This window comes from Varanus komodoensis, unplaced genomic scaffold (assembly GCF_004798865.1).
Source record: "Varanus komodoensis strain SLA01 unplaced genomic scaffold, ASM479886v1 scaffold38, whole genome shotgun sequence".
NCBI classification, from domain to species: domain Eukaryota; kingdom Metazoa; phylum Chordata; class Lepidosauria; order Squamata; family Varanidae; genus Varanus; species Varanus komodoensis.
In genome coordinates, this window is record NW_025335909.1 from 1,753,981 (window position 1) to 1,780,451 (window position 26,471).

The following is a 26,471-nucleotide window of genomic DNA, read 5'->3' on the forward strand; positions in this document are numbered from 1 at the left end:
ACTCAAATACTTTGGCCACCTAATGAGAAGGAAGGACTCCCTGAAGAAGAGCCTAATGCTGGGAACAACTGAGGGCAAAATAAGAAGGGGATGGCAGAGGATGAGGTGGCTGGATGGAGTCACTGAAGCAGTTGGTGTGAGCTTGAGTGGACTCTGGGAGATGGTGGAGGACAGGAAGGCCTGGAGGAGTGTTGTCCATGGGGTCGCGATGGGTCGGACACAATTTCATGACTAACAGCAGCAGCAACAGAACTTTCTACAAGCTGGCCATGAAAGCGTGTGAAGCTGCCTGGCCATCTTTTCCAGAATGCCCAGTGTAGCTGCTGCCCGATGTTGTTACTGTCCGATATTTTCAGTTTTGCAAATTGCAGGTCTCATTGTCCCTGCCGCAAACATGGGGCATTGCCTTCTCCACTGCCAAAGTTTTTGGTGGAGAACCAACTGTAGCCCAACTGAGCACAAGCCAGGAAAGAAACGCGATGGGGCCTGGGCATCCCCTTATGAGGGCTGGAATTTCTGCTTGCAACCTTCATGGGCACGAATCAGTAGCTTCGCATACCCCACGGGTGGCTGCTTTTCGGTTGCCATCCTTTTAGGGGCATTGTTAGGTAGACATCCTGTCCCAGCAGGAATTTTATCTCCAGCTACCCAACACTGAAGTGGCACTGCAAGTGTGACCTTAGAGACCCAGATGACTAACGGATCTCCAACTATTTAAAACGTTCCTCTGCTCAAAGTGACCTCCAAAAGAACCTCAAGGGCCTCTTTAATTTTAGCTGAACGGAGCAGCCCTGGCACACCTATGTTCTGATTGTGATTTTGCTCGTGGCCTGTGCATGGGTGTGGGGATCGTGACCAAGGGGGGTTTCAGTGGGCCAGTGCTATAAAGAAGGTGCATTTGTGACCTGCTTGTGCACTGGGCTCACACCTGTGAATTCAAAGGGATTAACACCCAAATGTCCCCCACACCCCATTTGCAAGAGGTTCTGTTTTGCTTCCAAACCGATCAGAACCCAACCACCTGAGTCCAATACTTGAAAGAACAAGAGGGACGAGCAACAAAATTTGGCAGCATAGCCTCCACATCTAACAGACACGGCCCTCTTCCGATTGCCAGCCAGCACACCAGCCATGCCCATTACCGGGACCAGCAACTGGTTGTCCTGGTCGGCATTCAACATTGTGCAACATCTGGGCAGACTCGTTTCTCATCAGATTAATTTTTGCAGTGGGGGATGGATCGTTCTCATATGGTCTTTTTCCCAGCCTGAGTGTTCGTTTTTTGCACTGCTGCAAAGCTTAGAATCTGCCTACCAAATGGCACACGCCACTGGAATCTGCTCTTGGAGAAAAAGGCAGCGCTGAAAGGCTCCAGAAGTGTCCGGAGCTCTGTCCCACCTGGCAGGGAAGAGTGAGGTGGATTCTCTGGACAGGGACAAGGAGAAAAGATGCCATCCGTGAGTATCAAGGGAAGTTTTCCCTAAGCTTAATTGTCATGTGGGAGGGCGGGCTCTGGGTGAGCCACAGTGCACAGGGGAGGCATGGAAACTTTTCCCTCCCCAGCTGTGATCCCCTTGGAAATGCTGCGCCCCAGCAGGCTGGACTGAGCTCTCCCACTGGCACTAGCCGTCAGCCTTTCCCTAGCCAAACCGCCACGCAAAGAGAGTAGCAGCTGGGCTCACCTTCCTTCCCCAGGAGCTATCACCCCTGAACGTTGCCCCTTGCGCAGTAATTCAGCGGAGAACGGAAAGCCTTTCCATTGGCACCAATAGCTGCTCAAGTCTTTGGGAATAGGTTCAGGGCCATGGGGAATAAATTTGGGGCCCTGGCCCCTGACCCTTAGACTCTAAGGGTTGAGGGTGGGTTGAGACTTCTTTTCCCCTGTGGACGGCAGGACACATTCCAACATAGCCAAGTTCAGGGAACCAAGGTTCAATCTGGATGCCAGGAAGTACTTCCTGACAATTAGGACTCCAAGGGTATGCAATGGGCTTCCTCGGGAGGTGGTTGAGGCCCCATTGGGGAGGGTGTTCAAGCATAGGCTAGACATGCACATGGTAGGCATGTCGTGAGCAGAGCCAGGGGTCAGACTAGATGGCCCAGGAGGCCCCTTCTGACTCGCTCTGTTTCTATGTTTCTAAAGAGTCAAGTGGAACTTGCCCTCTCCCCTGCCAACCGCTTTCACCCATGCTCCGAAACCTCACTGAGACTTTCCTCACCCTCTGGATCCAGAACAGCACCTGTGACGTGGCTAGTGTCCTGAGGGATGACCCTGCCGTCCCTCTTGCTCCCAACATCCTGCTGGGATTCTTGGTGCCAGCATGGCATTAATCAGGGTGCACCCCTTTGATACACCCCACTCACTGCTTTAGAGCTCCTGAGCACACTTGGCATGACAGTAATTATAATAATATGGATTTTTTAAAAGGACAAGTCGCTGTAGCATTCACAGAAATTAATATAATAGAATTTTTAACAGAATAAATTAGCTTCTGATGGCTAACCATTCAGAACACGAAAGGAAGAAATTAGTCCCAAGTCTACAGAAGATTTAAAAAAAAAATTTTTTTTTAAAGCATGGCATCTCCAGTCGATATTTTCATGCCTTGCACTGGTTTGTTTCGGAGCATCTAATTATACACGAGCGTTTCCACTTGCAATCAGTTCCGTTAAAATGAGAAGAATTAGAAGTTGCTGAGGCCACAGCAACTTTAAAGAAGCGAATGCTCGTTCAAGGTCTTTGCACACAAGCCACACCAAATGCAAAAGTCTCTGTTCCTTGCGACGGGAGAGGTTCTTCGGCAGGTTTTTAGCTGCCTTTCCAGCCCCACCCCATCTCCACTTTACTCTTCCAAACGGCGTCCAACGTTCTACAGAGACAGATCATGATCAGCAGACCTCGTGGTGGAGTGAACACGCTGGCCTCAGGGGCCCCAGTGTGGTTCCAGTTCTCTTGATATTCACCACCTTAAGTGAACGTTTCTAACTGGGTTTTGTGCTGCTAGACTAAGCTCCGACCTGGGCCTGACTTTACTGCCTCTCCGAAGGTCCTGGCAACAAGCATTAAGTGGGGAGCAGAGCTCCAACAAGGGCCTGCAAAGAGCAGTTGGTTCCACATCGTTGCAGAGACTTTCCCGTGCACGTTCCAAGGTCAGGCAGATATAGACTTGCCTGATAACAAAAGGCCCTGAGAGTCAGAATTCTCGGGTGCTAAAAGGGGAAGAGCAGAGGGGCTTATCTCAAGGGCAACTTCCCCAGGTCTTCAAGTGGACACTGAGAATAATTGGATTTAGCACTGAAGGAATGGGGTGTGGGAAAAACTTCTGCAGCCAGCTAAGCTTGGCACAACAACTCTTGACCCCTTGATGTCGGGAGAGACAGAGTGACCACCTAGAGCGGCGACAGGCAGAAAAGGGGCTCACTTATCTCCAAAAGGACATCCAGAGGGAGGTTTCCCAGGGATACAGGGATATTTTATATTGTTAATTTGTTTTATATTTTTAATGTATTATATTTTAATTTATGTTGTGAGCCGCCCCGAGGCTTCGGCGAATGGGGTGGCATAGAAATGTTTTAAATAAATAAATAAATAAATAAATAAAATACTCAAAAGGAGAATGCTGGGAAGTTTTTGTTGGATTGGGTTCAACAAACTGCACTTTGCATGTTCAGAGACTCATCCTTGGTTGGTTGTGTTGGAGAAGAAAGAGCTTCTGCCAGAGAATGGTTTCTTGTTTTGGAAGTGTGAAGTGGGGAAACCTGGCTTGTGACAAGTATTATCTAAGGAAGCCGACTTTAGTGGTGTCCTGGGGGTTTTATCATGTCCTTAGCTGCATTAAAGGGGCTGGCACAGGAGCCTGCAGTGATCGTGACACAGAGCATTCTACATAAATAATTCAATATTATAATTATTTTCAATTTATTGTTGTAAGCCGCCCCGAGGCTTCGGCGAATGGGGCGGCATAAAAATGTTTTAATAAATAAATAAATAAAATAAATAAAGCAGTCACTTGACTGTTCATCTGCTGTATCTACTGTCCGTCACAGAATTGAGAGTCGGCCACTACAGGAAAGTTTTCTTTCCTGCTTTTCTGCTACATGACCACTAAGTGGCACTGTGGAGTAGTGCAAATACGCAAGTGAAAAATGGTTTCTTTCACTTTCACAATTCAATATCACACTTTCCTCACTGAAATGATACTTGCTGAAAGCACACTTTGCATACAAAAGTGAAACTGAAGGGTCACCACACTGTCTAAAGAACTCATGAACCAGCATGATTAGGGAATGATGAGCACACAATAAATGCCTTGCGCAGAAAATGTTGCACCTACTTCTAATACAGTGTGTGAGATCTTGGTAAGCTGGTAAGTCCTTGCTCTCTATAAAATACTGCAATGCTCATTATATGGTGGGTAAGCACAAACTGAACATGCAAAATGAACCAGACGCTTGCCCACAGAGGGGAAATATTATCCTGCAAATTTTGCAAAGCTGCACTGAAAACAAATCCAGTGCAACTTCCCTGCCAAAAGAACTTTTATCCACCAACACTTTCCCTGCAAGAGAAAATAACATGAATCTAATCATATTTCCCCTTGTTAGTGGATAGCCCAGATCGGAGGATTTAGAGAAGGGTTTTTTCCCCCCTCGCCTTGCTAAACATTATCTTGATCATACATATTCGTCTGCAAAAGATGTGCCAACAGGCTTCACACACACCAATCAAGGGACTTCCTTTTGATTCCTCCATAAACTTGTTATCCCAGATGGCTGAAGATTTCCAGCTCAACCCATTTTTAAACCAGCTTTTGTAAACATCAGACACTGGTTTCAGTAATAAGGGTTGTTCTGTTCAAAGAAGATGACAACAGATATGTATAGTTAGAAAAAGGAGGAGAATCTGTATTAAATTCTTACCTTGCAAATAATTAAACTGCAGCCCATGTGGCTGAAGGTTTATTCAGAGGTTTGCATTTTAGGATTTTAAAAATATGAATATATATTTTTCATCTTAAACAAACAAACACAGATCCAGAACAATGACAGCTACATACCTTTTGAAATCTCCTGGAGGTTAATTTGACTAATGCTGTCTGTAGACTTCAAAGGCTGGGGGAATTGCCAACAAAGTTGCAGGGAACTATATGGGAAAACTATTCACCCTACTAATTCTCCCAGCTTCTGCTTAGGATATTTTTTCTTAAATGTAGTTCCTTACTACATGTAACCAGACAAGCAGCACCTTCCTGAAGCCATATCAGCAGTGCTTCCTGTTCTCATTGGGATGTCTTCAGGATAGAAAGGAATCTTCCTACCCCAAAGGTGCAGTGTTAAGAATACTTATTGCTCCTACCCTCACTCTGAATGGGCTTCATAGAGATGTCAGAGTAAGGGCATTAAACACAGCTTCTTGCCCTTCTCCTCTCTGCAATGCCACGGTGCAATGCTTCCTGTCTTCACATCAGTACCTTCCAGGTCCAGAGCATATGAAAAATACAGTGCCCAGAGACCACCTCCTTCAACCATATGAACAGGTAACTAAAGCAAGAAATGTGAAGCTGCACCTTTGCTCAGGAAGCCTCCCATTCCCCCTTGACAACTCGGCTTTTCCCCATTTCCAGAAAACTTCTGGCTCAGCTCTTAGCTCTCCGACAGCAAGTTGATCACATGGTCACCTGGGGTTGTTTAAAATGCAGGTGATCTTTCTTTTTTTAAATGAAAGCTGCTACAGCAGTGAATAACATATTCCAAGCTGCAAGAGGTCAAACAAGAAACCTGCATCCAAGACAGCCTCTTCCATAATAATAAAAGTGGATATCTGTCAGTCAGTCAATCTGTTTGTCAGCATCATAGCAGTGAGACGATGAAACCCAAGACACACGACGTTAAGCATGAATACTAAGAGCACCCAATGGGTATGTACCTTCGGGACATTTCATTTTTCAAATGCATCAACTCAGATTCATTTGCTAGCTAATAATAAATGACATGAGGCATAATCTGCTCCCATTCAACCCCATGGAAAGTTATTCTCTAATAAAAATAGCAGGCATGAAAGTCCCAGTCTAGGCTGGAACTGAAGCAGGAATCAAAGCGTGAAACATGAACCCATCTCAGCACATCTAGATCCAGATACTTCGCTTTCTCAAACACACTATTTACTTTCTTGAAAGCCACAATGCAATTGCTAATTTCTTCTCATTTGGCCCAAATAATCCTCTTTCAAAGCACATCTTGCAAGGGCAAAATTAATTCATTAACTGGGATTCAGGGCCAATTCCTCCAACTTTTCAGGAGAAAAAGGGCAACCAGGAAATGTGGCTGCCATCTTGAAGAAGGCTGATTACCATTTGCCACTAAAATGTTATTCATGCAGGTCAAATTGCAGGCCAGCCTTTCCGTTTCTGAACTGAAAGAGCTCCACATATGCACATTTCAGGAAATGAGCTTCTGGCAAACAACAGTGCGAAATAAATAGATTTTGTGTCCCCCCTCCCCTTTTTAAGGCAAAAAAAGTATATAAAATAATCCATTGCTGCATGGAATGAACTCCTGCAAACTAAACGTACATATTATCAGCAGCTCAGGGCAGAAAAGAGAAACGTACCTGAAGGCAAACCTTCTTGCCATTAGCCTGGCCTTCCCAGATCTGATGCTCTCCAGATATGTTAGGCTGCAACTCCAGATGTGTTGCTTTTCACATCTGGAGGCTGCAAGGGTGGGGAAGTAGCATTAGCTCCTGTCAGCTTACATTTAAATCTTAGCCGAGTAGAGAGAGGCAGGGAATGGACAAGACCCTTAGCGTCAGGACAGATTGCCCATTTTCCATGGTCAGATTTGGCAAAGAGCTGGAGGACATCTACCCTGAGATCCTGATGAAAAAAGCTTGGTAGAAAGCACCACAGAGGTAACATTGCCAGCATGGTAACACGGCACTATGCTGTAGTTTACAAGAGAACCTGTAGCAAAACTTCCTCCTCTCCTTCGGTATATAAGATGTCCTCTCACAGGTTGATAACTGCATAAAACTCAGTGGTGGGAACCTGATAAAGTTCAATGGTGGGAGACGCAGGACAGACAAAAGGAAGCACTTCTTCATATAGTAAAACTATGGAACTCCCTGTCACAGGACAAGGTAAAGTTTGCTCACTAAACCTTTCCACAGAGTTTGAAACTGGTTCTCAAGGACTGCTGGACTTCTCCGAGGGACCACGGGCCTTGGTAGTTCGGCTGCAGATTCAGACTCCACCTCTTCACTTGAAGCAGGATCTGATTCCAGAACCTTTGAGGACTCTTTTAGAGGAGGAATGGGCCCAATCTCCATACTTTCCTTTGCAATCTCAATAGTATTGTTAGTGTTGAAAAAGAAGGAGGCAGTTCTTGGGCCAGGGTGAAACAAACTCTTCAGATGGGGAGGAAGAGCCCAGGGAAATGGGGCCTCCATATATTGAGCTAGAAGAGCTTATCTGAAGGTTGCCATCTTGGGTGTTTAGACAGAACCTGGGAATTGTGCTGGAGTCTGCAACTGCCAGAAGGAGGCATAAGACAGGGGCCCTGGGAACCAGATGCGCCTGGTATGATCCTTGGCCCCGCGATGCAGCACTGGAAGAGAAGGGGTCGCCAGCAAGAGGGCCCATGTACAGCTAGGAGGTTTGCCTGGTTCTAGACGGGCCCTTCCAGAAGGGAGGGGTCCAGGGTTTCTCAAACAAAAGGCCCTTGGAAGTTGTTTCAGTGAAAGTTGTGGGTTCAATGAACTGCTCTGTGAATGCTCCAAGGCTCTTTCTTTGCTGGTTATGGTTTACTGGATGTATACTGGAGAATAAAGAGCTTTTGCCCGAGAACGGTCTGTTGTTTTCAAAGTGAGAAGGGGGAAACCAGCTCCTGACAGCTAGTCGCCCTGATTGCCATCTTTGGTTGGGGAGGCAAGACACAAATTGAACAATCAAACAATAAAACACACACACAAACAAGCAAGAGAGCTTTCCTGAAAAAGAGATACCCATAGATGAAAATCTAGGCACTGACCTGTGATGAGTTCTCGCACTTCCATGTCATTCGTCTTCCGTAATAACCGGATCAAAGCTGGAATCCCATCGCAGTTTTTTATCGCCACTTTGTTCTCATTGTCCTTTCCATAGGATATATTCCGGAGCGCCCCACAAGCTTTGCGGTGCACCTCCGGCTTCGGGTGATCCAGCAAGCCCACCAGAATGGGAATCCCTTTGAGGTGCCGCACGTCCTTCTTAATTTTATCGTTCTCGTAGCAGAGGTGCTGGAGGTACGCTGCTGCGTTGGACTTGACCGGGTCGATGGGGTGGCTGAGCATGGCGATGACTTCCGGAAGGTCAGGGTCCCTCCACCGGGGGTCTTTACGGATGCTGTCGATGGAAGGGGAGCGCTTGCCCAGGCGGTCGATGCTGGCCATGCTTCCCCTTTCCGGCTGGGCCAAGGGGGCGGCGTAGCTGCCGTGCAGGTACGGGATCCTCTCATCCGCAATCTCAGACTCGATCGGATCATCGTAGCCTCTGCTAAGAGAGCAACCACACGGACAAGTCTGGGGAGCATCCTCAGGTAAGGACAGGCTGGGCTACAAGCTACTGGGCTCCATCACAGTTAAGAGGCCTTCTCAGTTAAGAACACAGACAGGTCTTTCCACTGCCATTCAGGGATGCTGAGCAGGGTGCCCCTCGCCCTTCTATTTCTGACCAAGAGAATTGTGCCCACCGGTGCTGCAGATAATGGATTTTAGCACTGAAGGGGGACGGCAACAGGACCCGCAGCCGTTGGGCAGCTTCCAGGTTCCCAGCACATCCCATCATTGGCTATTCTCTGGCCACTGTATGAAATACGGAACTCTCCACTCCATGTTCCTCAGTTCCGTTTCATACGCTGTTTCCCTTTTGAGGCTAACCTGGAGCCTCCAGATGCATGGGGCTCTGACCCTCACTCTCTAATGACTTCAGACTCTCATTAACCTCTGGATCATAAATGCAAACCAGAGCCTGGACCAGATGAAGGGGTTATCATCTCAGGATGGCGAATCCACCAAAATTAGTCACTTGTGCGCACTTAACACACATCTTACCAAATGATTCCACGACAGGACTATTTTAATGACCAGATGAAACAATAGGCAGGAGAGCTGAAGACTCGGAGTGAGGGCTGGAAAAGCCAAAGCATTTCTTTCTTTTTACATGAAAGGGGAAGGGGAAAAAGTAAGAGACGCTTTTCTTGATGCACTTATTGGAATATGTATAATTCATTAGTTTTTAGGGCTGCAATTTATGATGTCTCAACAGCCATTATGTCTGCTTTTATGCAGAAGAGCAGCTTCCATTCTTCAGCATAAAAAAGATAATAACATTACATTCCTATCAATATTTCCCCTTGTAAGACATGGGGATAATGAGTGCCTAAATGGCTCTTACAGGTGGAAAATTTCGCTTCTCCCTCCTCCCATGCCGCGCAAACAGGCTCTTCCCCCTCACTCCCAAAGTTGTTGCCTTCACTCCAGGAAGAAGCGGTCCACAGCTTGAGCGTAAGTCCCAGTGACCCCAAGAAAAGGCTTCTTGCTGAGCACCCTGGGGTGCTGAGACAAGGGACAAAGCAGAATCGACTCCCAGCTCTTTAGCAATAAGGCAGCTTCTCTCAGTCAGGCTTGAAATTGGGCTCGGTGGAAACTCTTTCCTTTCCAAAGCTCAGCAAATACCTCCAAGCATTCCAGGCTTAACCAGCCCCAGTCCTGCACTCCATGATGGCACTGAGGGATGGCATTTTGCATGCTCTCCGCCCCTGCCCCAGTCTCTCCACCACCTGCCTCCTTCCCAGCCGCTTATCTGATCTCTGTTCCACGGCCGGGATGGGATGGGATGCGATGGATGGAGAAGAGAGAAAGACACACCTTGGCCACTAGCTCACTACTACAGCAGAGTGCTCTAAGAGCGGACAGACAGAGTGGGACTTCCTCCATGCATTTATGGAAGACCGAAGAAGACTGGCTTCCACCAGAGAAAATCTGGTCGTTCTATCTGTTCCTCTCCATGTTTGGCTGATGGTCCACCAACCTCAGAGCGTTAAATGCTATGTGCTAGAATCTGATAATTCTGGGTTCCTTTGAAAATAAGTTTGCAATTTCCCGTTGGCTGATAAAGCTGACTAGTACAATACTAGCCCCACTCAGAGGAACCCCACTGAAATGCATGGGGCACCAGTCAGTTGGGAGCGACTTGAGCCACATTCGTTTCAGTGCTTCTACTCTGACACTGTAAGACTGACTGGATGTCACCCGTACATTTGGAACCATGAAGGCAAAACCACCAAAGGACTGAAGACAACGTCATGTGGGTTTTTAGCATCTAGAACTCCAGGGAGCAAATGATGTCTCAATGCAAGGACTTCTTGAAACAAACCCATATTTGAATTTCAAGGAACTTCTGGAAGTGAAGCTAGTCTGCCCACTCAAAGCTGGCCATCTACACACACAGAAGGAAAGCAGAGGAAGGAACCGAGTGCCCCATCCCCATGGCATCTTACCTACCAAAGCCTCCTTCTGCCCCTCCAGGTGTGGCCTGGCAGAATCCAGTCACCATACTGAAGGCACTTCATCACCAACGCAAGAGCAGCACACAAACGACAGAAAACACAGCCCTGGGAATTGGAAGCAACACTGGCTCACAGTTGCTACAACCTACACTCTGCTCTTAGATTGCATCTAAGGCCGCCTTTGTCTGGACTTTGCTCCAACAAAACAAGGCAGCTGTCAAGGAGCCCTTTGTTGGAACACAAACAGGATTACAGACCCTGTTGCCACCCCATTAGCTCCTACAGGCACTCCCCTTTGAGTGAGATTAACACTTCGGAACTTTTCCCAGGAAGCTATGACATGTGACATGCTCAGAGCAACCACTGCGGATGTGTTTTGCTTTGAACTTAGCCCTTCTTTTCAAATGCCCAGATATAATTGTGGTCCATGTGATGGGTGGCCAGTTGTTTTGAAGATGCAGGCCAATCCACTAACTTGACACTGGACCGGCCTACCCAGTCCAAGCTTGTCAACACTGCCTAGCAGGGCATCTTCTCGAGGTTTGGGCAGGAATGCTCCCAGCACTGACTAGAGATGCTGTTCAAGCCAGGGCCTTGCTTATCTGAATAGTGATGGCACTAAGGTTTGTGATTGCCCGCCATGTTGTATAAACCTCTTCCACTCGTAGCATCGTCTCCATTATGAACGTTACTCCAGAAGATAATTTTCTAGTTCAATTAACCTCCTTCTTCCCTTCTTTGGTGACTTGAATGCCAACATGGCAGCATCCCATGTTTCAGAGATCCTGGGATGTGGGCAGGACCATATAGTGAGCCCCCAGGTAGAAGAGAGAAAAAAGAGAAGACCAAGAACAGCCCTAGAAAAGCACCAAATAGACACAAAAAGACACCTGTGCGAGTGATTTTCTTCCTGATGTACACTGAGAAAATGCCATTGGTTAACAAGAAAATCTGTTTGTTTGAAAACACACTCTTAAAACACATACACAGTGAGAGAGAATTACAAAATTACACGCTTGGGAACTGAGTCACTCATGCAGCTGTCGTGTGTGTGTGTCTGTGTATGTACGCATTTGGCCCCTTTTTCAGGGTTTTGTAGAAATACGATTCTTTGGAATCTTCAGTAGCCCCATCTTGTGCAAGGAATCCTGGATCAGAATTCCTGATGTCCTATGGACAACATTTCCCAAGGTCTTGCAGTGTGGAATGCTGCTATTGCAATGTTCAAAGAACCAGGGAGGGAGGGCAAGAGGGAGGAGAAGCTCTTGCAAAGAGGCTTTTGGAAACCCCCCCCCCCACATTAATTCTGCCAGGCAAGAGGGAAGAAAAGAAGGCTGGGAGTTGAGAGAGCAGCCAGGCCTTCTCCTGTTCATGATATTACTGAGAGTGGGCACCATTCAAATGTCTTAATTGCACCAGGAAGAAGAGAACAGGCTGGTTTCTGATATTCCGAAGGGTGTGTGTAGGTGGAATGCCTGTAGTTTACTGATCGCAATTCTAAATGGATTTGAGCTGGGATAACTCAGATTTAAGCAGCTGCGCACTAGAAGCACAGGCAATGATAATATACAGCATAGGCCATGCGCAAAGGAATGATCGTATTTCGGTATTACAGAGTCTTATAGAAGGCAGTTTGTGCATTGTGGGAAAACACTGAGGGGCGGCTGTCAAATTCCTGATTAAAATAAGGATAGGAAAACAAAGGTATTTAAAGATATGCTTCAGCATCGAGCAAATCTGCTGAAACAGTGGAATTGTTTGCTCAGCTGGGCAATTCCAGAAGTAAAAGGTTCAAGATTATTTCATGGCCTGCTTTTGGTAGAAAGAAGGTAGATTGATTGTTAAAACATGGGATGTGGGGAGGAGATTGGAATAAGAGCTGAAGAAGGAACTGGCGGAAATCTCATCCTGTGGAAGCTGAGGGACTGGAGGGTGCGGGGAGAAACATGGGCCGCAATGCTTATTCGCACCAGACAAACAAAAAGAAGGATGGCTTGTTTATTTTTAGCTCCGTGGGGGGAGATGAAGAATATTAAGCATGTGATGGATCAGCGACGGGGCTGAACAAACAAGCATTGTTGAGCAGGCAGGAGTAAGAGAGGAGGAAGGTTTTTCTTGGCAAAGCTGGAAGGAAGATGAAGAAATATGAGCCCAGGAAAGACGTCGCTATAAAAATGCACAGTGAATTTGACAGAAGGCAGAGGATGAAACAGGAGCGATGTCAGTTGAAAGCGAGGCCTGGAGACAGTAAATCTGGTGCAATAGGGAGTGGGGGGAGATGGGATCCTGCAGCTTCCTAGGAGGAAAGGAGCTGGGATTGCTATGTCACAGGGACTTAGAGTGTGTGTTCAGTGTCCACACACTTGCAGGGAAGCGGGAAGTGACTTATCTGGAGATCACGCCAAGGTATCCCCCCACCAAAGATTTCTTATACTTCTGTAGGCCTAGGAGCTCCCCAAGCCTGCGGACAAGTTCCCTTTGGGGCTGCAATGGTGTACGTGGGCTGCTTAAGAATTCAGTATCTTAAGCATAAGTTCACTATCAACAGGGTGGAGAATGTCCTTCCACCCGAGGGCCGATTCTCATTTCCGAGAACCTCTTGGCTGGCATATTTCAGAGGCAGCTGGGGGCAATGAGACATTTTAGCTTAAGCTTCTCCCTCTAATTAACAAAACATTAGCAGGGGCATGTCAACCTTTTAGAATAGTTTTTTTTTTTTAATCAAAACAGCAGAGATTTGCCAAAAAATTGGGGACAAGAGAAAAAGGCAGCAGTGCCTGGTGATGCCAACTGTGGGGCAGCAGTCTTGACTTGGAAGGAGCTGTCCATGGTACTGAACCTGTTTAGGGGAGAGGGTTCAACAGTGCGAGCCTACTACCCCAGTGGGTTTCAACTACCAGTCCACAGGCTGGCGCTGGTCGGCAGGAGATTTCCTGCTGGTCTGTGGGTGGTGGGGGGCGGGCGGAGAGGGGAGGGAGAGCTTGCTGGGAGTCAGCTGGGACCCACACTGTGCCAATGTTGGTATTTGGCCTTTTTTGTTGCTCGGTTTCCGGTTGTTTTGGAGAGTTTGCATATTGCGTTTGGAAACCAATACACCGAATACTGTAATATTCCACCCAGAGATCCCTCTGGGCTATTGGGGTGGTTATATAAATGCAATCAATCCATCAATCAGAGTATGGGGCTTTTTGTTTCTCCCTCTGCAGTCCCCAAGGTGGTTTTCCTGATTTTGCCAGTCCCCCACTGTGGAAAGGTTGAAAAGCACTGCAGAACACCACTGACACTGGAGCCTCCCCTGGGAAAAAGGAATGGAGTGTGGCCTTGTGGGAAATCTTGGAAGCCACATTGGAACCCTGATCTGCCCTTAGGCCTGAAGTTCTGCAAGCTATTAAGGAAAGAGCAACCAGAAAAGCCCCAAAATGATATTTAACAAGGTTCAAAATGAGCATAAAAATGAAGGGTTGTAGCTAGTTCAGCTGTCTGAAGGAGATTAGACATCTTTAGAGCCTTCCCTCCTACGAAGATTGGCTTTGTCCTTGTGGGATGAAAAAAGCGAACCCACAGAACTTTGCTTTTTAATCCTCTCAGTGAAGAATACAAACATGTTACTCATCCCTATTATAAGAAATTGCCGTGGAAGCTCATGGAAATGATATGGCAAATGTAAATCAGCCAATGACAAAGTTAATGTTTGACCTCTTTTTTTCGGTCATACGGTTGCACAATTCTTTCACATCCGTTGTTAATTGTTTATGCTTTTCAGAGTGTGTCTGTAATCATGCATATGTTTCAATGACTATGCTTTTATTGTCCTGTTTGTGCCCGTTTTATGGGGATGTGACTGCACCATAACTATTGATTGATATGTCAAAAACCATAGGGGGCACGCCTATCGATCGTCATCAGGTGAGAAGGCTTTCTGGGATCGCCATGTTCAGAACCAACATGCCGTGTTTAGTGGCAGTGGCTGGGCAGAAGAAAAAACTGCCTTTTTGCCCCGCTGTAGGGTTCCCAGAGTCATCTGGCTGGAGACCATATGAAATAGGCTACTGGTGTAAACTGGGGCAGGCAGTCTTGGAGCCACCATTCCTCTCTGGTCCTGTCCACCCTGAGAGCCAGCCGTTCAATGATTTCACAGCTTCTGCACAGATCTTTCCCCATTTGAAAAGACCCCATTGCTTCTCCAGCAGTAGCTGTTAAGACTAAGAGGTTTATGTTAAAGCATGCTGGCACTGGGGGTATTTTGCCCCATGCACTTTGCCCGGGACCTGCTCACCACTGGAATACAGCCCTGAGAACTTCCATGAGATGGAAATCAGCCCTGCAGCTGAAACATGTTCCCTGCCTCTCATCTGCAGGATAGGCCCTCTTGGTTCCACCAGAGTTCTTATGTTCTTCTGCACTCATGACTCTCTCTCTCTCTCTCTCTCTCTCTCTCTCTCTCTCTCTCTCTCTCTCTCTCACACACACACACACACACACACACACACACACACACACACACAGTAATGCATGGACTGCCAGGAAACCAGCTTTTGTGCATTCATTTGCATTTCAAGAAGCTCTCTGAAAGGCAATTCTGTCCTCACCACCACCATACATTTCCAATCTATATTCAAATGCACATTCTCTGAAATTGGGTCAGCAGAGAGAGGAGAGGAGAGGAGAGGAGCAAACAGCCAGCTACCTATCCAAATCAGGTATACAAGGAAACAGGGAGCTCCCCTTAGCAAAGAGACTAGAGGTTTCGTCCATCTGCTGGAATGGCCAGCAGGTAGAATGTTACACCCCGAGGACAGGGAAAAGTGGCCACGCCACTGGGTAGAGCATGACGAGGCTGTATTCAAAGAACTGTAATTTCTTTTTAGGCATGCTGTCAGCAGCATTTTTATGGCATCTCAAAGTGCCGGTGCTGAGTCAGAGTGTCTTTGCCAGCATTGTTCTCTCTAACTGGCAGCAGCTCTCTGAAGTCCAAGGCACATGGCGCAACTGGTTTTAGTTGGAAATACAGGGGATTCGGAGCAAAGCAGTGTGAAATGCTCCTGTTTGGAGCTCCCACCAGCCTACAGTGGTGTGATGGGTTTTGGCCAGGGAAGGAGCCTTCCCTGTAGAGATGCATGGGAATCTCAGTTCATTCTGCATTTGAATTTGCCCATTCCCACCTTCAGGGTGGAAGGAGGACTTGGATGGAATCTGAGCTCCAAGTCATTGCATTTCTGAGCTTGCAATGGGATTCACAGATTGCCCCGAAATGCGTCCGACTGTAGGCTTGGTTTATTTAAACATCATTTCAATTGTTAAAACATATGATCTGGCCTGGGCAACTTCTTCTTCCTTCTCTTTCTCCTCCTATATTTTTATTTTATACTGATAATTTTAATTTTGTATTTGTAAATCAATGTATTTTTTGTATTTTTATATTTAATAGTAATTTATTATGTACTATTGTATTTCAATGTATTTTATCATGTTGTAAGCCACCCCGAGGTTTCGGCAAGGGGCGGCATAGAAATGTTATAATAATAATAATAATAATAATAATAATAATAATAATAATAATAATAAATCCAACATGCATTGTTCCGAAAAACTTGGCCTGCCCAGAGTGTGATACAAATGAGAGGACTTTAAACAAATTAGATGGATAAAACTTCAGTTTTGCTGATTTGCACATCTTTGCCTCTGAGTGTGCTCAGTCGGTATCCTCTCTGTGAGATGCCTTTCCAGGGAGAGCCATCCCCGTCTTCCCTATGTACCCATTTAGAAGCCAAAGTAAGACGTACCTTATCTAGGCTTTTAATCTTTAAATCTGTTGCTCTGATTACACACTTTACTGCTGACTCCTTCATATCTTTAATGTTTACATAATTTGAAATCTGTATGGTTGTATTTCTTATTTTGGTTATCATTATATTATTTTTTGCATTTTTCATTAGTGTAAATCAGTGTAGCACGCCAGACACACAGCATACTCTCTAACACAGATAGATAGCTAAAAGAGTAACCCTGCAAGGCAGTCAATTGATTTAAAAAAAAAGTAATAAAGCAACCATAATCCAGTGTGATTGCATTATTAAATATTAATACTTATTAATGCATTATTGCTCCTAATAACGCTGATGAATATTGTATGGTGGGGATGGGATTCTTTCCCCAAAGCTTCCTGCAAAACAGGAAAGAATTGGTGGTGGAGCAGAAAGAAGAGAGGCTGTTATGATCATAGTACAGCTGAGAGAGAACCAGGCTATGTGGCATATTTCCAAAATGAATCAAGCTCCCATGGAGGAGAAGGCTGCACCTCAGTTTTTAAATGCTCCGACAGTGAATGCTGGAGCTGCCGGTCACCAGCTGCATTGTTCGTCCATTGGCTGAGTTTCCTTTATTGCCAGAATTATCAACCTTTCAAAGCCTATTGAAATCGATTCCCTCGCACATTTCTAAGTGGGAGGAAAGCCGCTGGGCTCTCTCTTCAGGTCAGATATCTGAGGCAAAGCAGTTTATATCAGGAGTGGGCAGGGATGCAACAGTAAATCGGAAAAATGCAGCACTAAATGCAGACACGGCAGGAGGCACAGCTGGCTGTGCGGAAGGAATGTGGCAAAGCCAGGTCTCCTGCAGCCAGAGGTCCTTCTAGAGGGTGCTCCCAAAGTCACTGGATACATGCAAGAAAGCATTTAGACTGGTTCCCACATCCCATGTTGAGATTAAAGGCAAGTTTTGGGTCTATTTTGGGGGATCGGGGCGTGAGCGCTTATGCCATCAAAATGGCACCATGCACCCATACATTGGCAAGACCAGGGCAACCCTGTGTTTTACAGAGGTACATGTATGTACACACACACACACACACACACACACACACACACACAGTGTGGGGAAACAAAGAGGGGTGTCATCCTATTAATTAATTATCAACAACTAATATTATTAATATCATATTAGTATTATATTAAGTAATATTAAATAATATTATATTAATACTAATAATTTAATTAATAATTATTAATGTTAATGAGGAGTTAACATTCCTCTTTCTTCCACTGGGCTATGTCCTACAAGGCAGCCTCCTCCAACCTTGGGTTCCAAGATGTTGAACTGTATATGCCATCATCCCCAGCCAGCATGACCAACAGGCAGTGATGTAGGCCAACAGAATCTCACGTCCTGAGGGTGGGAAAGATTGCTTTACAACTGTTGAAAACCACCCAGAGCGCCTTGGCTATGGGGCAGAATGGAAATGAAATAATAATAAATGAATAATAAAGAGAAGAGGAGAGGCACCCCTCAGGCTTTAAAGAAAACACCCCCCGGATGTGTTAACACCCCCATCCCATCCACTCCCTGCACTTAGTCCTGCCATTTGCACTCGTTTCTTTTCCAGATCCAAATCCAGGCCTCCCCCTCCTCCATCCAACACCCTAACCAAGCCTTCCCCAGCCTGATGTTCTCCAGATGCGGTGGACAGCAGCTCCCATGCTTGCCAGCCAGCATGAGGCTGAGGGGATTTGTCATCCACGAAATCTAGAGGATACATGTTTGGAGAAAGCTGCTCTGACCACTATACCTTCCTGCTGTAGAGTCCTAAAAAGGCACCATACTGATTTTTTTAAAAAGCAGACAAAGATGGAGTCGAGCATGTCAACTCGACAGACAGGGCTTCATCAGCAGTCAAGTGATGTCATCATATTTATTCTGTTAGTTTTGAGTGCCATCCAATCTACTGCTTTTCATTAAACACAGATTTTGTTTCTAAGAAAGAAAAGCCAAGAATTAAAAAAAATAAAAATCTAATCAAAGGCTAATTACTCTGGGGGTTCATCATTAAACAGAAAGCATTATTTCTTGTCAGAGGCTGCTTGGAAATGAAAGACGAAGGCTAATTTATTCGCACAAAAATTGCTTGAGTATTTTTAAAGACGGTGAAGAGGTGCTACCTCTTTCACATGCCTTTTTATGTTTCTGCAAGCCACATTCAAATTAAATTGCTTGTCAAAGCTCCTTGATAGTGTTTAAATATGGGGAAGACAAGAGAGTCGTCAAAAGAAATGCAAGAAGAAGGGCAAGATCGCTCTTAGTCACTTGGCTCTGCGGAAATGTCATGGAATAATTTCTCTAAGGGGTGGGACATCTCCGGTCCTTTAAACATGGGAATGTATAGGTACTAGGAGAGAAAATTGGTTTAGTTTGCTTAAACTGGTTTGGTTTAGCTGCCAAATTTTAATAAATGTCTTAAGTCAATAGAGTATTATATGTTTTTGGCCAAAGAATTAGGAAAAACATAGTGGAGATCTAAATTGGTCTTCAATATGGCAATCTACTGCTCTTTCATCCCCTCCAGTTTATATGTTGGCGACATACAGGTACGTGAGGGGGTGTCACACGGAGGTGGGTTGAGTCCTGTTCTCCCCTGCAGAGGAAGGCAGGACGCGCTCCAACGGAGCCAAGCTCAGGGAGCCACGGTTCAATTTGGATGCCAGGAAGCACTTCCTGACACTTAGGACCCCGAGGGTATGGAATGGGCTTCCATGAGAGGTCGTTGAGGCCCCGTCGGTGCGGGTGTTCAAGGATAGGCTGGACGTCCACATGGTGGGCATGTCATGAGCGGAGCCGGCTAGTGCCGGAGGTCAGACTAGATGGCCCGGGAGGCCCCTTCTGACTCGCTCTGTTTCTATATGCATCATCGTATACTTAAATGTACGTCGTATACTTAAATCAGTCCAGAAGTTTCCCTAGAAGCACAAAAGCTCGCTTGCTTGGACCATGCCTTCTTGGTGCCAAGAACCCAAAAGAAACCCCAGTGGAGGCCCAGTGCTATTCCAACCATGGGAAACAGCAGCCATCTAGATGCCCTGATCTTATATCACCTCCACCTTGCACAGTTCTAGATCCACAAGTCTAGATCTGGTAGAAACTTGACCGGCAGTCAGACCTTCTTTCCAGACTGGCTGGGAGACCCGTATGAACTACATTCCTCTGAGAAACACCCCAGTTTGTGGATATTTGGCGATGGATTGTATGGACCACAGGAAGCTGAGTCAGACCCCTGGGCCACTGCGCCCAGCATCTTCAGCGCTGACTGGCAACAGCATGCCAGGATTCCAGGCAGCCATTTTTCCAGCCCTCCTGGAAGCACCAAAGATCAAGCTTGAAATCTTCCACATGCAGAGCCCTGAGCTGCAGCCCTTCCACCTTCCTATTCCAGAAAGCCGAAACATCCCCTCTCCCTTTGGGCTCTCACTGGTATGGGGCCTTTGTTATGATCACTACTCTAGTTATTACACTGCATGGCACCATAGCAGCGAAAGCAGCTGCACCAAGAAGGGCAAACACCAAACAGAAACCGGGCAGCCCTCTGAGTGGGGTGGTGTAAACTGGTGTCCTGCAACAGCAGCGGGTTGGACCCAATGGCCTTCGTGGGCCCTTCCGACTCTACTATTCTATGATTCGATGATTCTGTGACTCCAGGAACACAACTGCTTACCTTCCCTTGTGAGGTCTCCCTCTCTCCGGCATTCCGGCCGATGTTCTCCGGTTCACCACCGAGTACTCCGGATCCAGCTCATACCCTTCGTCATCGACCCCCAGGCTGCGGTTATCATCCTCGAGCCCGTAAGGCTCCGGCTGGAACCGTTCCGGCTGGGAGCGGTTCAGGTCTGCGTTGCTTCCGGTGGGCACCTGGGGCTGGGGCAGGGGGCCGAAGTTGTCCCTTCTGCTCGGCAAAGTGAAGCTGCCATCCTCTGGCCGGTAGCTGTTCCCAGGGACGTAGGCATAGCGCGGACGATAATTCACCCCGCGGGACAAGCTCCCATAGTTCTCCTGGAGGTCTCCGTAGCCATCGTGGCCCACGAAAGGGCGATACTGGCCTTCGTGGCCGTCAGGGTAGGTGTCATTGTAGCTGTTGTACGACCGGGTCAAGGTGGAGGAAGCTTGTGGCGTGATGTACCGTTCCCCGTTCTTCATGTGTCTTCTGTCTATGGAGTCAGTGTAACTGCCCATGGGAGAGGAGCCATCCATCACAGGGAGGCCGTCGGGGCCAAGGGGAACCTGCCGCACGGTTCTGGTTGTGACTGTTTTGACCATTTTTGTAACCTGTGGAACGGCGAGAGAGAAGAGGAGAGGAGAGGAGAGGAGAGGAGAGGAGAGGAGAGGAGAGGAGAGGAGAGAAGAGAGAGAACCCTGGTTGCCGGTGCTCTCCAAATGCCGTGCGCACTGCTTTGAAGCTCTTTGGGCAGTGCAGCGGGTGACCAAGAGCCACTTCCCTCAAGGGGCACCTTCAGGGCATCTCTCACCCACCCCACTGGCAACCTCCCGAGCCACGTCCTGTGGCCCCACCTGTGGGGTCCTCATTCCACCTGTTTAGAACACTCTCACGCCCTTCCTTCTAGCCCAGGTAGTTTTGGCCTACAAGGCCCAGTGCAGGCCAGTGAATCGAGACACAGAAAGAGCCACCCCTGCAGTCAGTCCTCCAAATCTGGAAGGGTTAAATCAAGCAAGCAGCATATCAGGGCCTGGGAACCAAATGCAGCATCCCCGGCATTTTCAAGAAAGCCACAGCCCTTTCCCCAAACCACCATTTGATAGTGTCTGAGCTCTGAGGCACTCCTGATCCACTCTAAAAGCCCCTCTTAAGGGGTTTGTTACTGGTAGTAAAAGCTGAGAGAATAGAATTTGGTCCTGGAGCCGAAAGAGCTTCCAGCACCTGCACTAGCTTGCTTGTGTTTGTGTGTGTGTGTGTGTGTGTGTGCGCGCGCGCGCGCGCGCTCTTATGTGTTTTAGGATTTCTTGATTTTTACACATTCTTTTCGATACTTCTTCAACGGCCACTCTCTTGGTCCATGAAATTCATAACATCCTGCAATAAATACACATTTTCCCAATGCCATTATCTTTTTTTATGGTAGCCTGTATTAAAGTCCACAATTCCATGCCATACAGGAGAATGCAAACCCATAGCACCGTACGATGCACCTTTCCCCAGGCTGCTTCCAGGTTAGAAGACCTGCTGGCAAATTCATCAGGGAAAGCAGTGGTGACCCACACTATAAAGTCTGGCAGAGCCCTGGCACATGACTGCCCCTCTGAACCCAGGGGGAGCACACAGCCACCCTGACTCCATCAATCAATCGACTGATGGACTGACTCAAAACTACCAATAGAGACTTTAAATGCTTATCTACCGACACAACCCTTTCATTACTATCCCAGCAATTCTTTTGTCTTATCACGCCTGTTGGTTTAAAAGCTTCCCTTTACTGTGCACAATATAAAAATGAATAAATAAAACGGTATCATTCAACCCTTAAATTGTGGACAAAACCAAGAACTTTGGGAGGCACGCTCTAATTTTGCTTAAAAGTGTGCATGAGCGTGTGTGAGAGTGCATGGTAGTGTCACATCCTTCAGTTCTGAAAGTGTGCGCAAGCAGAAGAGAGCAATTCTGGAAGAATCCTCTGGCGATTAGCTGCAGCCCTGTTCTGGCGGTCAGAGCATGTGGAGGGGCCATTGGGAATGTGTGACGCTAAGCCCATTCCCGCAATGACCAGTGGGTCCCAAACACCTGACCAGGACTTTACCCTCCCAGCTGTATTGCGTCCAGCTGTTCTAACGGAACAGAAAGAGGGAGCCTCGGCCATTCCAGCAGACCTGCTGAAGAACAACCCCATTAAGTCTCCTCCTCCTCATCTATCAGCTCCAGCAGCCAATTCAGGTCAGAGTGAGATGGGAAGGGAAGGGAAGGCAGCACCATCTTCGACCAGCCCTATTTTTCCTCTTCCCTCCTCTTTCCTTCTTCCTTGTGTGCTGTGTCCTTCTAGACTGTAAGCCTGTGTACAGGGAATGTCTAGTTTTACTGATTATATATAAGCCACATGGGGAGCCTTTTCGGCTGAGGAACAGGATAAAGTGAATACAAATACATAAATAAATAAATAAGCCTGATTGATAAAATATGCTCCAAGACAAGCAGCAACCTTCAGCCCACAATTATATCAGCTAATTAGTCCCAAGTGCATTTTTTCCTCCATCCTCTCCTTTACCCACAATAGAGACTGGCTTGAGTCCCAAACAGGCTTTTATTTTTTTCATATGCACCAAAAAAATACCAAAACATTTCATTGCCCCACCCAGGGTGGGAATACGAAATCCCACAGAGCCTTACAGTAGTAATAACAAATACATTTTTCTGGATACTTAGCCACCAGCAATAAAAAAGACTTGTCCATAAAAGGAGCAAAGCTGAAATCTATTCATTCATTTTTGCTCTGTTCAAAAGATGAGTGGAAATCAATATATTAACTTCTACCAACTGAGGAAGAAGGAAAACAAAGCAAAACAAAATTCTTGAAAGGAAGATCAAAAGCTTTTGGGCCAGTTTTACAAATCAACATACAGCTGAAAAAGTAACCAGTGTCAGTCCGCAGCTTGAATCAAAGTGCGGCGCTTAATGGGAAGATCAGCAGTTGGCGCGTTCAGTGGTTCAAAAGTTAAGTTGTGGGAAACAAGAAAGGGGGAGATGTTTTGACCTCTAGCAACTTATTAAAAAATATCGCTCAGCCGCCAGATTAGCCAAGCTGGTGCAAAACAACCTCCTCCATGACATTAGAGGATGGCGATTCCAAACATATGTCCACATCCTTCTAGCACTGAGTTGACAGAGGGACATAGGAACCCACCCAAACAGCAAGGATCTTTTTCCCCAAGACATCTGCAAGCAACCAATTCTTCTGCCTAATGAGGTCCTGCAAAGTCTGTAAAAACAGCACGCCAGGATCACCTGCCGGCGGAATAATTGCGCAGCATCGCATGCTGAGTGATGGGCAGCGCCAGCTAATGACACCAATTTGGCTACCCCGAGAGCTATGAAGGCCTGCCCACATCCGGAGGGGCTTTTCGGCACTAATTGGCTTGTCCTCCCAAACTCTGGTCCATTTTTACTATTCTTTTTTTTTTACTGTTCCAGCTGAAATTAGAGAGCAGCTAACCACACCTAAACCACTCAGACTGGATTTACTGATATGGATACACTACAGTGATGGCATTTTGAAGCGTGTTAACCGTGGACATTGAGGAGGAGAGGGACTGGTGCAAAAGGAAAGGACAGGGATTCTAGTTCTGAAATGCAGCTATTCCGGGCCAGAGGTCCAGGCACCCGGCAAGCAAAATGGAGCAACGGCTACAGTTCCAAGCTCAAGGATCAAGGGAGGTGAGAATGACAGCAAAGGCCCTTCTGTTTTTAATTATGTCAATAATTGAATTTACAAAAGCTGAGCAGGACTGTCAAGGGCAAAGCATTTTGGAGGAGATTCATTCACCGGGTTGCCCTACATCGGAGAGGACCTGACGGCACATCACAACAACAACAGTAACTGGAATTAAGACTAGCCTGCTTTAAATCTGTGCTGAAATGGATGTGGACCTTGCACACATAGTCCGTGGAGAGAAAGTTCAAGCACCAGGGGCATTTAGTTCTGCCGAAGACGCAGATCCGCATGAGGAGTGGAAAATGCACAGATTCCTCATGCAGCCCTTGTGGATGTTTCCATGTCCCTATCGCTTTTCTAATTGGGAGTAGACAAGCTTTGAGCTGGCAAAAGAATTAACTTCTTGAAGTGTTAGAAGATGAGCTTTCAGCCTGTAACCACAGCACAGGAATGCCGAAGCCAGAAGGACAAGAAGGTTAGCCCAGCTCTGTAAGGCAGGAAGACTGTTTACTGTGAAAGGAGGACAATGAAAGCATTTCTGTGGCAACCGCAGAACAAAAGAGAGAAAGAGGGAGACAGCTCTTCTTTATATCCGCACTTGATAGAACAGCTCCCTCCTAGATTCATTCTCTACACATCTTACTGATACACACATGCCCCAAAAGGTCAGATATGACTGAATATTGAAGTTATCTTAACAAGGTCCTGTAATGATAGTTAATACACACCATACAAAAGATGAAATATGGTGAATAGACACACACACAAATACCAAGGATGAAAAGTCTTTAATGTATAGGAATGGCAGAGCCCCAGGAAGGCAGATAATGGGATTGGCCTGATTCAGATAACACAAGGCTGTCTTTGTCCAAAGTTTCCCATGTTTGGAAACATTGCTCTATGAGGAGAGACTGAGAGAGCTGGGTATGTTCACAGCCTTGAGAAGACAAGACTGAGGAGGGACATGATATCACTCTGTAAGTACCTCAAAGGCTGTCACAAAGAGGAAGGTCAAGATGTCTTCTTGCTCACACCAGAATGTAGGATATGGGATAATCAGCTAAAGCTGCAACAAACCAGATTCAGGCTAGATATCAGGAAAAGTTTCCTTGCTGTCAGAGCAATATGGCAGTGGAACCAGTTGCCTGGAGAGGTGGTGGGCTCTCTCACGTGAGAGACATTCAAGGTGAACCTGGACAGTCCTTTGAGTGGGATGCTGTAAACTGCTGCCCTGCAGCAACAGGAGGTTGGACCTGATGGCCTTCCTGGCCCCTTCCAACTCTAGTGCTCTATGATTCAATGATCGTACCAATGTTTCAATATCCCACTGCAGAATGGAAATGCCAGGGCTGGCGATTCAGTCTTTCTGGTGCATGGGACAGCAATATATAACTCCAAATTGCGGGTGTCATGTTCTCGAGCCTCAACCCAGCCCCACCAGCTTAGTGAAAGATTCTGGGCGAAACAACCATTTAAAAAGAAATTGTCTCCCACTCTGGGACCATCCAGGCCAGGAGGCAGCAATCTTCCAGTGTCCTGGGAGTCAGATCTACCCTGTGTTGCAGATCCTATCACTTTTAATCTGTAGGAACAAACGTAAGATCTTCTAAAGGGTTCAGGCAGCTCCTGAGAATGGGAAGGACTAAGAGCAGGACCAGAGCAGTCAGCTTTCATAAAGCTTTCTGCACTGTACTGAGACAACAGCCTCCTTTAAGTCAGTGAGAACTGCTCAGCCAGTATTGCTCTGTCCAGGGTCCTGAACGCCTCTGCCTGGCTTGACACAATGTGGCTCTACATATGAATGTCTCTACTGCAGCAAGCTTTCCCTGAACCTTGGATGTGAAAGGACAGAACATGGGAAATCTTTTTACAAGCAGGCACTGGATACCAATCAGGAGTGGGACTGTGGAGACTTTCCTCCCAAGGCTTTCCTCCCATGCCATGGTCCTGAAGAAAGGGTAGAGTCATCTGAGGGAACAAGAAATGTAACAGCTAAGGATGGGTGAAGCTGGACAGCCACAGGTCAGAAGGAATCATGTTTGAAAGATACGTGCTGGTGGTGGGGAGAGTATTAGGTATTTTCAAACATTAAAAAATGAGGCAAGAGGCAAAAGGGTTTGCAGAATGTGGAAGTGGCCAGCTGAAGGATTCAAGCAGAAGACTAATTTTAGTAGCCTAAGAAAATAGTTATTAAGTTTGATAGTCAAGGGCTGGATCAATGCGAACAGAACAAAACGAGAGAAAAAGACACCAAGAGAAGAAGGTTTTAGCGGTCAATTCATGTGAGTCCCGAAGAACACCAATATTTCAAAATTAATTTAGTCCACTTCATACTCCACGCTGTCACCTTGGCATGGTCAGTTCCAGAAGAGAAGGCAGGGAACAGACCAAAAGGAAACTTTTAATTGACTCAATCCCCTTTCACTCCTACGATCCCTGCCCTAACCACAGGGAGAGAGGTGGGAAAATTCTGCCCTCCAGATATTTTGCCCGACAACTGCCATGGTCCCCAATAATTGATGGGAGTTGGGCAGATGGGAGTTGTGTGCCAATACATATCAAGGGCCAGAAGTAGCACTAGGATGCCCACACAGCCCATAATATACATCAATATTAACCCATCCAAGTTCGCAAACGCAAACAATAATACTGCAAAAGGATGGTCAACTTTTGTCTTTGTTCAAATGAAGCCATCCATCTATAAGTTGTTCTGAACTAGCAGATAAA

The 26,471-nt window shown here is 46.6% G+C and overlaps 1 protein-coding gene across 12 annotated transcripts in view; it reads right to left on the reverse strand.

The window, feature by feature from the left end:
• ARVCF (ARVCF delta catenin family member) overlaps window positions 1-26,471 on the reverse strand; it is a 195,269-nt gene that overhangs the window by 77,385 nt on the left and 91,413 nt on the right. For 10 of the 12 annotated variants that reach the window (XR_006415718.1, XR_006415719.1, XM_044440633.1 and 7 more), the window contains exons 3-4: window positions 20,027-20,634; window positions 8,029-8,531 (exon numbers count right to left, since the gene is read on the reverse strand). Coding sequence is in view for 10 of the 12 variants with exons in the window: in XM_044440633.1 (XP_044296568.1) it covers window positions 8,029-8,531; window positions 20,027-20,634 (1,111 nt within the window). In the remaining 2 variants the exon portion in view is untranslated. The remainder of the gene's footprint in view (window positions 1-8,028; window positions 8,532-20,026; window positions 20,635-26,471) is intronic. The other 2 variants (XM_044440628.1, XM_044440625.1) reach the window with 1 other exon arrangement.